The sequence below is a fragment of the Melanotaenia boesemani genome, chromosome 12 (genome assembly GCF_017639745.1).
Source record: "Melanotaenia boesemani isolate fMelBoe1 chromosome 12, fMelBoe1.pri, whole genome shotgun sequence".
Taxonomy (NCBI): domain Eukaryota; kingdom Metazoa; phylum Chordata; class Actinopteri; order Atheriniformes; family Melanotaeniidae; genus Melanotaenia; species Melanotaenia boesemani.
In genome coordinates, this window is record NC_055693.1 from 31,502,602 (window position 1) to 31,515,125 (window position 12,524).

Genomic DNA, 12,524 nt, shown 5'->3' on the forward strand with positions numbered 1-12,524 from the left:
GTTGCTGACCATGTCCATCCCTTTATGACCACAGTGGAGCATCTTCTGATGCTACTTCCAGCAGGATAATGCACCATGTCACAAAGCTCAGATCATCTCCAGCTGCTTTCTTGAAGGCAAAATAAGCTAGGGATATTCAACTTTTAGGTAAACTTTACAGAAAATTTAAAAAGTTGATGCTACACTGATGTTATATCTTGAATGTGGAACATTTAAGTAGAATCGTGCAATGGTAATTCCTTCATCTTGAACAGTTTATTGGTAGAAGAGCTAACAACAGTGAGTATACCACAACATAAAAATGTCTCAATAGCTTGTCACGTGTCAGGTGTTGTCTTGGTTTGATGGTGTCAAAATGTGAGCTGTATGATGGAGGACAGTTTGGACACAAGCTGACACTAAACCAGAACAGTTAGTGGTTGATTCATGGTTCAGACACTTCTTTTGTTTGTTTTAGCTGATCAGTTTTAGAGAACAGTATGTTAATAAGTACTGGTACATTGAACAGTTATACATGTGTATTTTCAGCACAAAAACATACAAACAGGTCTTCATTCGCTTGCAACGTATTTAAACTGATCAATAACATTAAGTCAAGCTGTGTTTCCACATCCTCGGTCCACAAAGTGCAGGTTGAGTTGTTTGTCTGGAACCAGAACGGTGCGGTTGATGCTTTTCAGCTCTCCCAACATCGGGTCTGCTTTGATTTCAAACTGTCGAATTAGCTGAGAAAAAAATTAAAAGAAATACTGAGTTAATGAAGATATTTTATTCAAGACCCGAATGAATGAGATGATGGAAACTCACTGATGTCCAACTTTCTGCAATAATATACCACTCAGAAACTTTACATTAAGATTTATTCTGATTACCAGCAGCTGTGGCCAGATGTTAACCCCTTACGATGCAGACATACCGGTCCCGGTACATGACTACTAATCAACAACATTGCAGCCATGTGTGCAAGCCCCTCTGTCATGAATGCCCACAATATACACATCAAATGAAAGCTCAAAGTCTCGTCTTTCTGATGATATAAACCATTTTGACACGCAACAACCACAGCGCTAACACTAAAGCCTTTTTTACAGAAAAGCAGAAAGTTTAAATGTTGACTTTCCTTACCTTTGAGGGCTCTCTATAGGTCAAACATCAATATTTCCCATCAAGATTGGTCTCACTCTGTCCGTACAGGTTAGGCGAGGACAAAAAAAAATTCTGTGTGTTCTAAAGTGTATAACTTTTTATCAGTAATACTTACAGTGATTCTGATTGCTGTGGATGAAACTACAGAGTGTTACCTTTACAAAGAGCCCAAGCCTGTACTTACAATCCAGAGGGTTCAATAACAGCAGTAATTTTAATTTGGAGAGGTCATATTACAGGTGTTTTTGCCAAAATGACCCCGCTTGATAAGGGGTTAAAACTTCTGAATTTTGTGTTTTCCGAATGATGTTATGTTTCTTCTTCTTCGTTTTTGTTAAATCACGTTTGATCACGCAAGATTTTTGGCTCAGAGGACTAGATTCTAGATCAGTTGTGGGACAGCATCGTTGTGTGTGTGTTGTTCTGTGCTGAGATTGTCAGAGCCACCACACACAGTATGATGAAAACTGTTAAATGGTTGGTTTTTTATCTTCATGTGTGGGATCTCTAACAGATACAAAACCTCTATAAATAAGATAAAGTTGGATAACATGGAGCGAAGTTTACAGGAAATCCAATTTTTCTGGATTTATTTGAGCTAAAGTTGAAACCTGAAACATGAGAAACCTGAGAAGTCTTTCACTCGTCTCAGCTAATCTTAAAATGCTCCTCATATTCATCCCGCTTACCTGAAACAGAACCAGATACATCTCCAGTTCAGCAATCCGACGACCAACACAGCCTCTCACGCCAAAGCCAAACGGAATGGAGCCAAAGGGATTTGGCCTCTCGCGGCCGTCACGGAGCCATCTCTCAGGCTTAAATGTGTATGGCTCTGGAAAGGCGTCTTCATCGTGACTAATAGCGTAGTGACATAACGTGAAACCAGTCTGAAAAAACAGGAATAAAACCAAAAATCCTGAAATTTTATTGGAATTTAAAACCCTAATTAAATCCTGTTTTAGTTGTCTCAGGCATCAGTCTGTTTTACTTTTCTGAAATATACAGTAGACTCAAGGTAATGTCTAATAGTGGGCACAGTGACATTTCTCTGGAATTAATTAATATCTTTATCATCATTATACAGTGTACAACAAAAATATAACAACTCCTTATAAGTGTAAAATCACACACAAAATACATTTTATAAAAACAACTCAATAATTCAACAATAAAGAATACTGTATTACCCAGATGGAGTGATGAGGGAGTCAATGAATGTAAAAGTATGCCCAAAGAATAAGTACAAAAAACCTGACGATGCTTTAAAAAGACCAAACAAAAAAACAAACAAAAACAACTCACCTTCTTAGGAAACTGATATCCACCAAGACAAATAGATCTTTCTGTGATGATTCTTGCATTCATTGGAACCACAGGGTACATCCTGTTACAACAGAATTTAGTTAAACAATAATATAAACAACTCCATTTAACTTTGTAATCAAACAGTAAATAGACCAATGAAATGTTGTTTGTGTATCTTTTTTCTTTTTGTTACAGTAAATTGGAAAGCAATTAATTATTCAGCTTTTGAGTGTGTATATTCTGTTTTGTGCCACAGCTGGTAATCTAAACACATTTTTTGGCAAGATTTTAGGTAAAAAAAAAAAAAAACACTGTACTAAATAGTTCAAATCGGTAACTGGTAAAAGAAATAAATGTGGTAATAACATAATCTGTATATAAAAAATGGACAGAGCCTCCGTGACGTCCCCGTAGGTTTCTGAAGAGCAAAAGTGAAGCTCGTTGGGCGGTTCCTACCATCGCCATCTTGGCAGCGTCGCGCCTGCCGTCGCTCCCGGAAAATACAAACATGGGCAAAGTGGCGGATCTGAGAGGGGGGCTGTAAGTGTTGGGGTGGATGATTGACATCCATCAAACTCCGAGCTGCCTGTAGTTAAGAGCTAACTGAGCTCGGAGTTAATCGGCTACTGAAGGTAGGTGGGCTAAAGCTAAGGCGCGCTGTTAGCCGGTTAAAAACCCTTCTTGCAGCAGATATTGGATACATGTCAATCAAAAGGACACGCCCCTAATTATGTCGAATTTCAAGATTAAATAACATCCAAACGGATGAGTTAGAAAAAAAACACCCCCCTCACAGTTGTCATGAAGGTAAACTTGACCTATTACTTCTAAAATGGATTGTTGTACCAGGCTTTAAACATGTTTATTTCTGCTGTGAAGCTGGTCTTTTTAACATGAGAGTATTTGCCGATTGACTCTGTTTTGGTGTAAGCCCCTAGTGGATGAGGGGTGAACTGCAATTTTTTACACTTCCGCATAGGCTTCACATTTCACCGCCGGAGGTTGCCGCTTGGGTAATAACAACAATACTATTACTACCAGCAACAACAACAACATTAACAATAATAATTTAATAATGGAAAAAGAAGTGTGCGCCTACATATTATATTGAATTTCCCTTTGGGATTAATAAAGTATTTTTCATTTCATTTCATATTCAGATGTTTATTCAGTACTTTGTAGAGCCACATTGTGCAGAAGTTACAACTGCATGTAACTATCAAGCCACTGGGATTTTTGTTCCCTCTTCAAATCAAAACTCTTGCAGTTCCTTTAAGTTGGATGGGTTCTCTGGGTTTTCAGTAATCTCTGAGTCATGCTACAGATTCTATGTTAGACTGAGGTCTTGGCTTGGCTTGGTTTTGCTTGATTTAACTGCTGCATTTGACACAATAATTTACAAAATTTTGCTTTCCTGCTTGAATCAACTTGTGGGTATTCATGGCACAGAACTTGATGGGTTCCAGTCTTATCTGGTGGATAAATCCTTCTGTTGTCAAAATTTTAGACTCTGTATCATCATGTGCTCCCCTGTCAGTCTAATAGGACATTTTAAGAAAACCATTACCAGCCTGGGTTTTAAGTTGGACAGTGATTTAAAATTAGACAGCCAAATTAGATCTGTTGTCGAGTCATGTTTTTATCATTTAACGTGGTTGGCAAAGGTTAAATCTTTTCTCTCCAGGCAGCATTTAAAAACCTTGATACATGCTTTTATTGAATCTCAGGTGGATTTCTCCAATGGACTTTATTTAGGAGTGAGTCAGTCCTTTAGTCAGATTTTAAACTCCATATGTCAGTTTTTAAGTATTTAAACTGCCTTGCCCTGCCTTACCTCTCGAACTTCTTCATCCCTAATTGCTTTCTTGGTCCCTGAGGTGAACTGACCAGCTGATCCTGCAGGTACTGAGGACCAGGAGGAAGCTGAGAGGGGACAGGACCTTCTCTGTGGAATAATCTGCCTTTACATATCAGAGAGGCCCCTTCACTGTCCATTTCAAAAACTCGTCTTAAAACCCAGTTTTTCTCTTTGACTTTCAACCCCAGTGAGACTTAGTTTTTTTTATTTTATTTGTTTTTTTTTTTTTATTGTTTTTTATTGTGTTGGGTTTAGCTGTTCTTATGCCTCGTGTTTTTATTTGTATTTATATTGATTTTATTTGTGTTCAACACTTTGTTTCAGCTGTGGTTGTTTAAAGGTGCTTAATAAATAAAGTTGGTAAGTTGGGATTTAACCAGTTTAACCAGTTAGTGTTTTCCAGCAGTATGCTGAGGCTCATTGTCCTGCTGGACGGTGAATTTCCATCCCAGTCTCAAATCTCTGGAGGACTTCAACAGGTTTTCTTGAATAATTTCCCTGTATATAGCTCCATTTATCATTCCCAGTTTCTCAGTCCCTGTGATGAGAAGTCTTGGTTTTGCACCAGACACAGTTCAGTTTGGTTTTATTTAACCAAACAACTTTATTTTTTCTGTAAGCAATGTTTTACATACTTTCAATGATTTATAGTGGCCATTTGGATGGATCGTTCTCTGCTGTTGACCTGTCCAGCTCCTCCAGGGTTACCCTTGTTTTCTCTGTTAACTCTCTGAATAATGTTTTCCATTGCCTTCCTTGCCTGGTCTGAGTTATGGTGGACAGCCCTTGGTAGGTTTGTTAAGGTGCCATATCTGAGGATTAATCTAATGATGGTGGAGTTGCTCTGTGAGATTTTCAGAATTTTTGGTATATTTCTTTTAATCCAACACTTGCTGCTTCACATCTTTTTACCCGACCTGTTTGGAGAGTTTCTTGATCTGCATTGTGTCTGTGATTAGTGGTGGTGGTCATATTCTTTCAGAACAGGTACTGATAGCACATCACACTTTGCACACAAGTTTTTACTTGTCCTGTCCAACATCATATCAAGCAGAGTAGGGGATTGGCTACTGTGTTGTAACGAAGAAATTTGCCAAGAGGAGTTTTATCGATTTAAGGCCCCTCTTGATAATATAAGTATTATTCTTTATTTTTAAATTTGTCTGGGGGGTGTAAAGGAATGAGAAAAAGAGTAAAGAGAAGGACAAAAACAAAGATATTCACACCAGATATTAAGCCTAATATATGTTGCAGGTTAAATATGCATATGGATGGAGCCTTCTGTCCATCTTCTACATCCTTTGTGTGCGTAATTTGGTCCATTTTTAGAGAGCTTGCAGATGCATAGCCAGACGGAGCAGTACCCGAAACCACAGGGGTAGTGTTGTACAACATAGCTCACAGGCGAAAGAAAAGAAGAAAAAGAAGAGAGCAGAAGAAAAAGAAGTAGCAACGTGTGTCATGGTCACACAGTTCACCACTGTCTACTGCTTTTCATTTCTCTTTCTAAGAATGTACATTATCATGATCCTCTACCCCCACCATTTTGAACATCTGAAAATGATATAGAAGCTCAGTGGTGAACTCTGCACTGCCCTCTAATGGATGTATTGCCTTATATGTATGCCAAGATTAAGAATACATGGGAGTATGTGAGCAGTGACATTTGACAATGTTTGACATTGATGTACCTATTTATATAGGTAAAGGGTAGGTATAGGTAAAGCATAATGAGGCTATATACTGAAGCTTTATAACAAAGGGTATATTTATCCAAGCATCGGTTTTCTGTCTGTTTTTTCCAGGCCAATTATGACAAGTATTTGTAGATAGATGTACATAAATTACCTTCAAAATGATAGATAAATAAAAAAAAAAAACACCAAGTGGGAAATATTTTTGTAAGCCATGGTTTGTCATTTCAAACAGCTAATATGTCATCTTTTATAATGCAGTTTAATAATGGATGTTTAAATCTAGATCACCTTCTATGTTCTTATGTCAATATTCACAATAAAACGCTGCTTCTTCTACAAGTCTTACCTGAGTGTTTCTTTGATAACAGCCCGTAAATATGGCATACGAGTGACCTCTGCAGCCGTGGGGACCTGCCCTGCTGGTACCATTGTGGACACTTCTTTAAAAAGTCTGTCTTGGACTTGAGGGTGCTTGGACAGCTGGTACAAAGCCCATGTGAGGGTGTTGGAGGTCTTCAGAATGAACAAGCATAAAAATATGAACAGACAGAAAAATGCCTACAGAAATACACTACATACCTCACATGTACTTCCAGAAAAAGAAAGTAAATTTGAAGTGGCAGACCAGTTCATATTTGGGGAGAACAGTATCACTTTCATTACTTTTCATCAGGAATTCATAAATTAAATGATAATTGTAATGGGTTAACTGTGGGATATACTTTATCAATTATTGTTCCTGAGAAACTTTTTTCAATAAGACAGTTACTTTACCGTGTCCACTCCAGCTAAGAGAAGCTCCGCAATGCTGGCATACACGTCTTTAGTGCTCATCTGAGTATTTGACAGGAGGTATGTCAGATATTCACCCTCCACATCCTTGTTGTTGTTGACACGCTCCTGAATAACCTCCATCTTCTTGTCGATCAACGTTATAGCTAGTGTTAGAGCAGAAAGAGGAGTGTTTGATTTTAGTAACCTCCTCACTAAAATGTCTGACACAAATTATTTAAGCAATTCAGCAGATAACCATAATTTAAATAAATGTTAGCTCAACACGCAGGCTAACTAAAGGTTCATTTTATCTTAACCTTATGCACTTTTCAGGCATTTTTGCCTCAAGCATTTTGTCCACTTTTTTTTAACTCTGTTTTTACTTGGTGATCATTTCAGTTTTGTTGCAGCTTAACAACTTCCAATCTGCTCAAAACTACCAAACATTTTTTAGGATTTTAACCCTTAAATTGGATGGTAAGAAAGACCAGACCTCTAGGAACTCCCTATCTGAGTAGGGGTCTTTGAGCCCTGTTAACTGTCTAGTTTGCATTCCAGATTATAAGATGTTGCCTACAGTTCTCTTGAGAGGATTTCTGGAGGGATTTAGTCATTTCCAAAGGGATGTTTCCTCACTGCTAAATCATTTCTTAACTATCCAATCCTGAGGTTTATGATCTTTTGTGAGTCGGATCTGCTGAGCCATTACAGTACAACTTGACCAATACTATGAACCCACCAGAACCTTGGGATTGGCATGCCAGGATTGAAGCAGCAATAGTGCTGCAAGAGGCAGACCTGTGTAGATTAGTATCTCTAACAGTGTCTCCTGGACATTAACCTCACATGAGTCTACCACAGAAGAGTCTACGCTCTTACTTGTCTTCTGGTTTCCTACTCCAGGCCCCCTCCTCCCTCCCAGGGTCTATATTGTATGCTGTATCCAGCATTCTCTCCACCATGGTCACTCTCTCCAGTGCCTGTTGGACTGGGAAGGGTACGGTCCTGAGGAGCACTCCTGGGTTCCTGCTTGTCATGTCGTGGATCTTGCCCTGCTGGCACATTCCCATCACTGTCATCATGATCAGCCTGGTGGGTTGTCAAGAGTTGACCCTTGGTTTAGGGGTACTATCATGGTCTTGGGATGAGATTAGTCTTTCCCAGCTGCCTCTGAAGAGACCCTTCCTTGGCACTGATTGCTGATGCTCCCCACCTGCGCTGCTCCTTATTCAAGCAGCAGTCTTATTACTTTTCACTGCCAGATCCTCGGAGTTGTCTTCTGGGCGTATCCAGTCCTGTTCATTTTGTTTTGGCCTTTTGTATTCCTCCCTATCTGAGTCGAAGTATTCAAGCCCTCTTAACTATCCAGTTTGCATTCCAGACTATTGATCTGCCGCCTGCAGCTCTGTTGAGAAGATTCCTGCAAGGATCTAATTACTGCTGTTATGTTTCCTCACTGCTAAATCATTGCACTTCAAGTCATGCAGAGATTCTCACATCTGTTCTCTCACTTCCACAGAAAAGCCAGTTCCTGGAGCCAGACATTGCTTTATAAAAACCTGCCCAGGGTATAATATTTTATCCATTCCTAAGGTTTCTAGGTTTGATCTGCTGAGGCGTTACAAAATATTACAGGGATGGGTCTTTGATGGTGTTTAGAGTCTTGGATATGTCAAAGATTACCAACAAAATTGACTTGATTGTATTTGTAATTTTTATGCAGTGTCTTACAGTGACCCTCGTGGCCAAAAATGCCCTATTGACTTCCATTATACCAACATATTCCAACCTTTGTCATCACAGTATAAAACCATCCCTTCTTAATGTCACCATTTTATTTGGTAGGAAATTAGTGATATTTGTCATTTTAACTGGATTCCACCAGATTCAACAGTGTTTCCATCGTAGGCAGATGAAGGAATTTTATTTTTGTCAGTAATATTATAAAAGCTGTTCTTAGTGTGTACAGTGTAGAAGTGTCATAAGCCTCAATATGCTAGATTACATTTCACAGCTTCCTCAGACCACAACATGCTTCAAGTAATGTTTTATAAAAACAAAAAAGGATAATGCATAAAGTCAAATCATTGTACCGTTCATGCAACTCACCAAAGCTGAAGATGCCTTCCCAACCAGCGATGTAGCGCCCCCAGTAAGGCAGTAGATTGCGACTCCACTTAGGAGTAATAACCACAGCCATACTATAGGAGAACATCTGGGCAATGGCATTGATGAAATCTTGTGTACCTGCAGGGATTTCCTTTTCCAGACATCCAAGCCTTGTCTCAAACAAGATGGAGGCAATACCTGCAAGTTCAGAAGAATAAAAGAAAATTAATAAAGAACCTGAAAACTAAATCCAAATATTTCTAATCATTTTAACAACAAATATATTTGACTTTAATGACTTTGAGGATTGAAATAAACATGCACAGTGCACTTGCTTCATCATCCAGCTGTGCAGCTTTAACAATCAGATTTGCCTCATACCCTCAAGTGAAAACAGGTAAAGCTCATTGCCGATGTCGGTGACCAGATCCCCCGTCGGGCTGCACTGGCGCAGATATTGGATTCTTTTGGTGAAATCTCTAACCACCTCATTGATAACACCAGCATACTGCGCAGAGTCCTTTGGATGCAACATGCGCTTGTTAAGGAGCACCCTCAGGTTGTACCACCTTTCCCCCTCCCTAAGAGCAGACAAACATTTTTTAATCATTCACTATTATCTTTAAACCAGAAGCAACACAAATCATTGACACCAGTTTAGTTAGATTTGAAGAATGTGGGGGACTGGATGACCTCTGATGACCTTTGACCTGGTCCTGGTCATCAAAAGTCACCAAAGGTTTGTGCAAAGGACCATTTTTGTAGCACAAAGCAGCACAAATGTAGCACAAACGTTTGACACCATTTTTGTTAGATTTGAAGAATGTGTGTGTTTTGTGTGTGTTAGTGTGTGTGTGTGTGTGTGGGTGTGTGTGTGTGTGTGTGTAGGGAGGTGGGGGGTCAACTACACTGTTAAAATCGACTGAATCCAACCTTTAGTACAAAGAAGTTAATGTGGTTGGTGCTATTAGTCAGCTTCAACTGGATGACTAGCCCACAAAATGGAGAAAAAATAGGAAATATTTCTTTTCTTAAACCTATATTTTACAACTTTGTTTTTAATCTAACCAAACAAGTAATGACTTCCTAACAAACTACCAACAGGTCAGAATCAGTCCATTTTACATAGAATAATACAGAATACTTACAAAAATGTTAGTATTACAAGATTTTTTAAATGAATTCAAATAGATTGTTGTGTTTCCTTGGTCTTACTCTGTGAAAGGCCCGTGGCCGAGTCCTCTCATGTCGCGGTACTCTGTCCACAGCGACATGTCCCCTCTGGAAGGAAACTTCTCATCCATCCTCATGAGCTCCTCCAGTAGCTGAGGGGTGTTCACGGACACAGACTTGAGTCCACTTTTGTATATGGGCCCATATAACCGCTTCTCATAGATCTGACAGTGGAAAAAAACGTGGAATTGGTGAGTTAAAAAAGAAAAAAACAGCATCAGAACAAATTGAAACTTAATCTGCTGCATCCAAAACATTAATGTCACCCCTGTTGTATCATTGCACATCTACTGAGCCAACAAGTAGATATCTGTTTCACCAGAACTTGTTCTGTAAGGAAAGTCATGCCTCTGTGGCAGTCAGCTGAGACTAGCTGGTGGTGTCTGATGGTTACTATGGAAACAATGGCAATGCTACCCACCAGATGTTTTTAGCACACATCACTGAGGAATTTGCAGATATAACACAGACAAAAACTCTAATTAAATTGTCATTCATATTTCAAGCACCCTCAGCAGCTAAAGCTGTAGCAGGGTTTTACTAGGACGTTCTGTACAGACAAATCGGATCATTGTCCTGCAACCTGCCTACCTGTAGCTCATGTAGACGACTGTAGAAACCTTGAAACACCATTCTGTAAAGCAGCTCCAATAAGCTGACATGTGGGAGGTCTTCCATTCTTCGAGGCTTGTCCTGGAACGCAGAGTGAGCCCCCGTGGAAGAGGAGGTCCTACCCACACCTCTAGCACAGAACTGAACCTTGGAAATAGGACATGGCAGCAGCCTGCTGCCATTCCTAAGCATTACTCTCCAGGACAGCCATGCAGCCATTGCAAGAGCAGAATGGAAAATACTGAGCTCCTATTACATCTTAAGTGAGGGCTGAGCAGGGAGGGGCCATGTCTCACAGATTATTTAACCCCTCCAGCCCAGCTCTTAAAGATCAGACCAGGAAAAAAAACAAAAAAAAAAAACAGATTACCTTTGAGATGGTTATTATAATTGATCAGGACTGGCTTTTATTTAATCGCTTAATTTTTAACAATTTAGGGGAGACTTCAAAGTTTGACACCATGCTTTATGAGTTGCTGTAATTGGACCGATAATTTACCATGACTCCCATATTTTCATCCTGCATATAGAAAATACAAATGGGAAAGTGTGAGATGGAAAACCCCCGTTTAGCTTATGTAATGTACCCACAATAAGCTGATAAACCTAAAACAATGGAGCCTGTAGATCCAACTTGACTCTGGCCTTGCCTCTCAATTGAAAGCATGTGAAACCATGTTTTTCTTGCTGTTCTCTAAATTACATAATCTTGGGGGCTGAACATAAAATGCCAGACATTGGACAGCAATAATCAGCAATCCAGGACCTGAAGCTGGATAAAGATCTCTAAGTTTGACTGCTCTAAAAACACCTCATGTGATCACATCAAATTAAGTGAGAATGTAGGGAGAAATCAGTTAATTACACACTTAGTTCCAGATGTTTATAGAACTAGAAATAACTGAAATGGACTAACATATTTTATGTCTGATCACCTGAACTCTATTGATGAAGTTTGAGATGGAAAAGATGCCTTGATTGGGGCAAATAAGGAATCCAATATTGTGTTTATTATAACAGTTAAATTCAGGCTTCACACGCATCTGCAACATTACACAGGAGAGTGGAAAGAAAATTTATTTAATATTGTTAATGTTAAATACGTGTTAAACATTGACCCCTCGGAGACATGAGAATCATTAACAGTAGTGATGGCAAGATCAAAACAGTGTTTCAGTCCGTACTGAAACGGACGAGGAACTTTTGCCTCATTTATCTGAACTTATTGTACCGAGCATGTTTGAGAAAGTTTAAACTGTCTAGAAATAGAAGGAAGCAGAAAGCGTCCCAGGTCAGTTGTCTGGGATCACTTGAGCTTGTTGACACTTTTTTTCTTTTATAAACTTTTCTGCTGAGCGTCTCTCTCCTCCCCCTCCCTCTCTGTCCCAGCGTCTCTGTTGTAGTTTATCGTTCAGCTCATGTTGAGGAGAAAGAAAGTAGATGTTGATGCAAAACTTTAGCCCGTTTCAATTAGTCAGCCCTTTGTTTGCATTTATTGTCTATTATTTTCTTTATTAACTGAGGTTTGCTGGTGAAAGCTGTAAAATCTGCGGGCCATAACACAGCCAGATGGATCAGATTTAGATAAAGAGTGTTAAGATTAAACTGGAGTATGTCTTTTTCTAAATTATTGGTGTTGTGCAGATGTTAGACAGGCAGGTTTATTTTTAGGAGCCATGAATGTTGTCAAGGGAAATTATGAACAGGTTTTGAAATCCAAATCAGAGCAATCTTCTCTAACCAGGAGGTTGACAGGTGATAGGATTTACTGTATATACAGGGACAGG

The 12,524-nt window shown here is 39.2% G+C and overlaps 1 protein-coding gene across 1 annotated transcript; it reads right to left on the minus strand.

Moving 5' to 3' along the window:
* Positions 1-243: 243 nt before the first annotated feature.
* Positions 244-10,956, minus strand: LOC121649787 (sterol 26-hydroxylase, mitochondrial-like). Its single transcript, XM_042000842.1, has 9 exons — positions 10,717-10,956; positions 10,108-10,289; positions 9,274-9,473; positions 8,893-9,090; positions 6,784-6,947; positions 6,356-6,522; positions 2,452-2,533; positions 1,836-2,036; positions 244-725 (listed from the first exon to the last, which is right to left on the minus strand). Exons 1-9 carry the CDS (start codon positions 10,954-10,956, stop codon positions 594-596), a joined length of 1,566 nt encoding a protein of 521 aa, XP_041856776.1. The 3' UTR covers positions 244-593.
* Between the last annotated feature and the right edge of the window lie 1,568 nt (positions 10,957-12,524).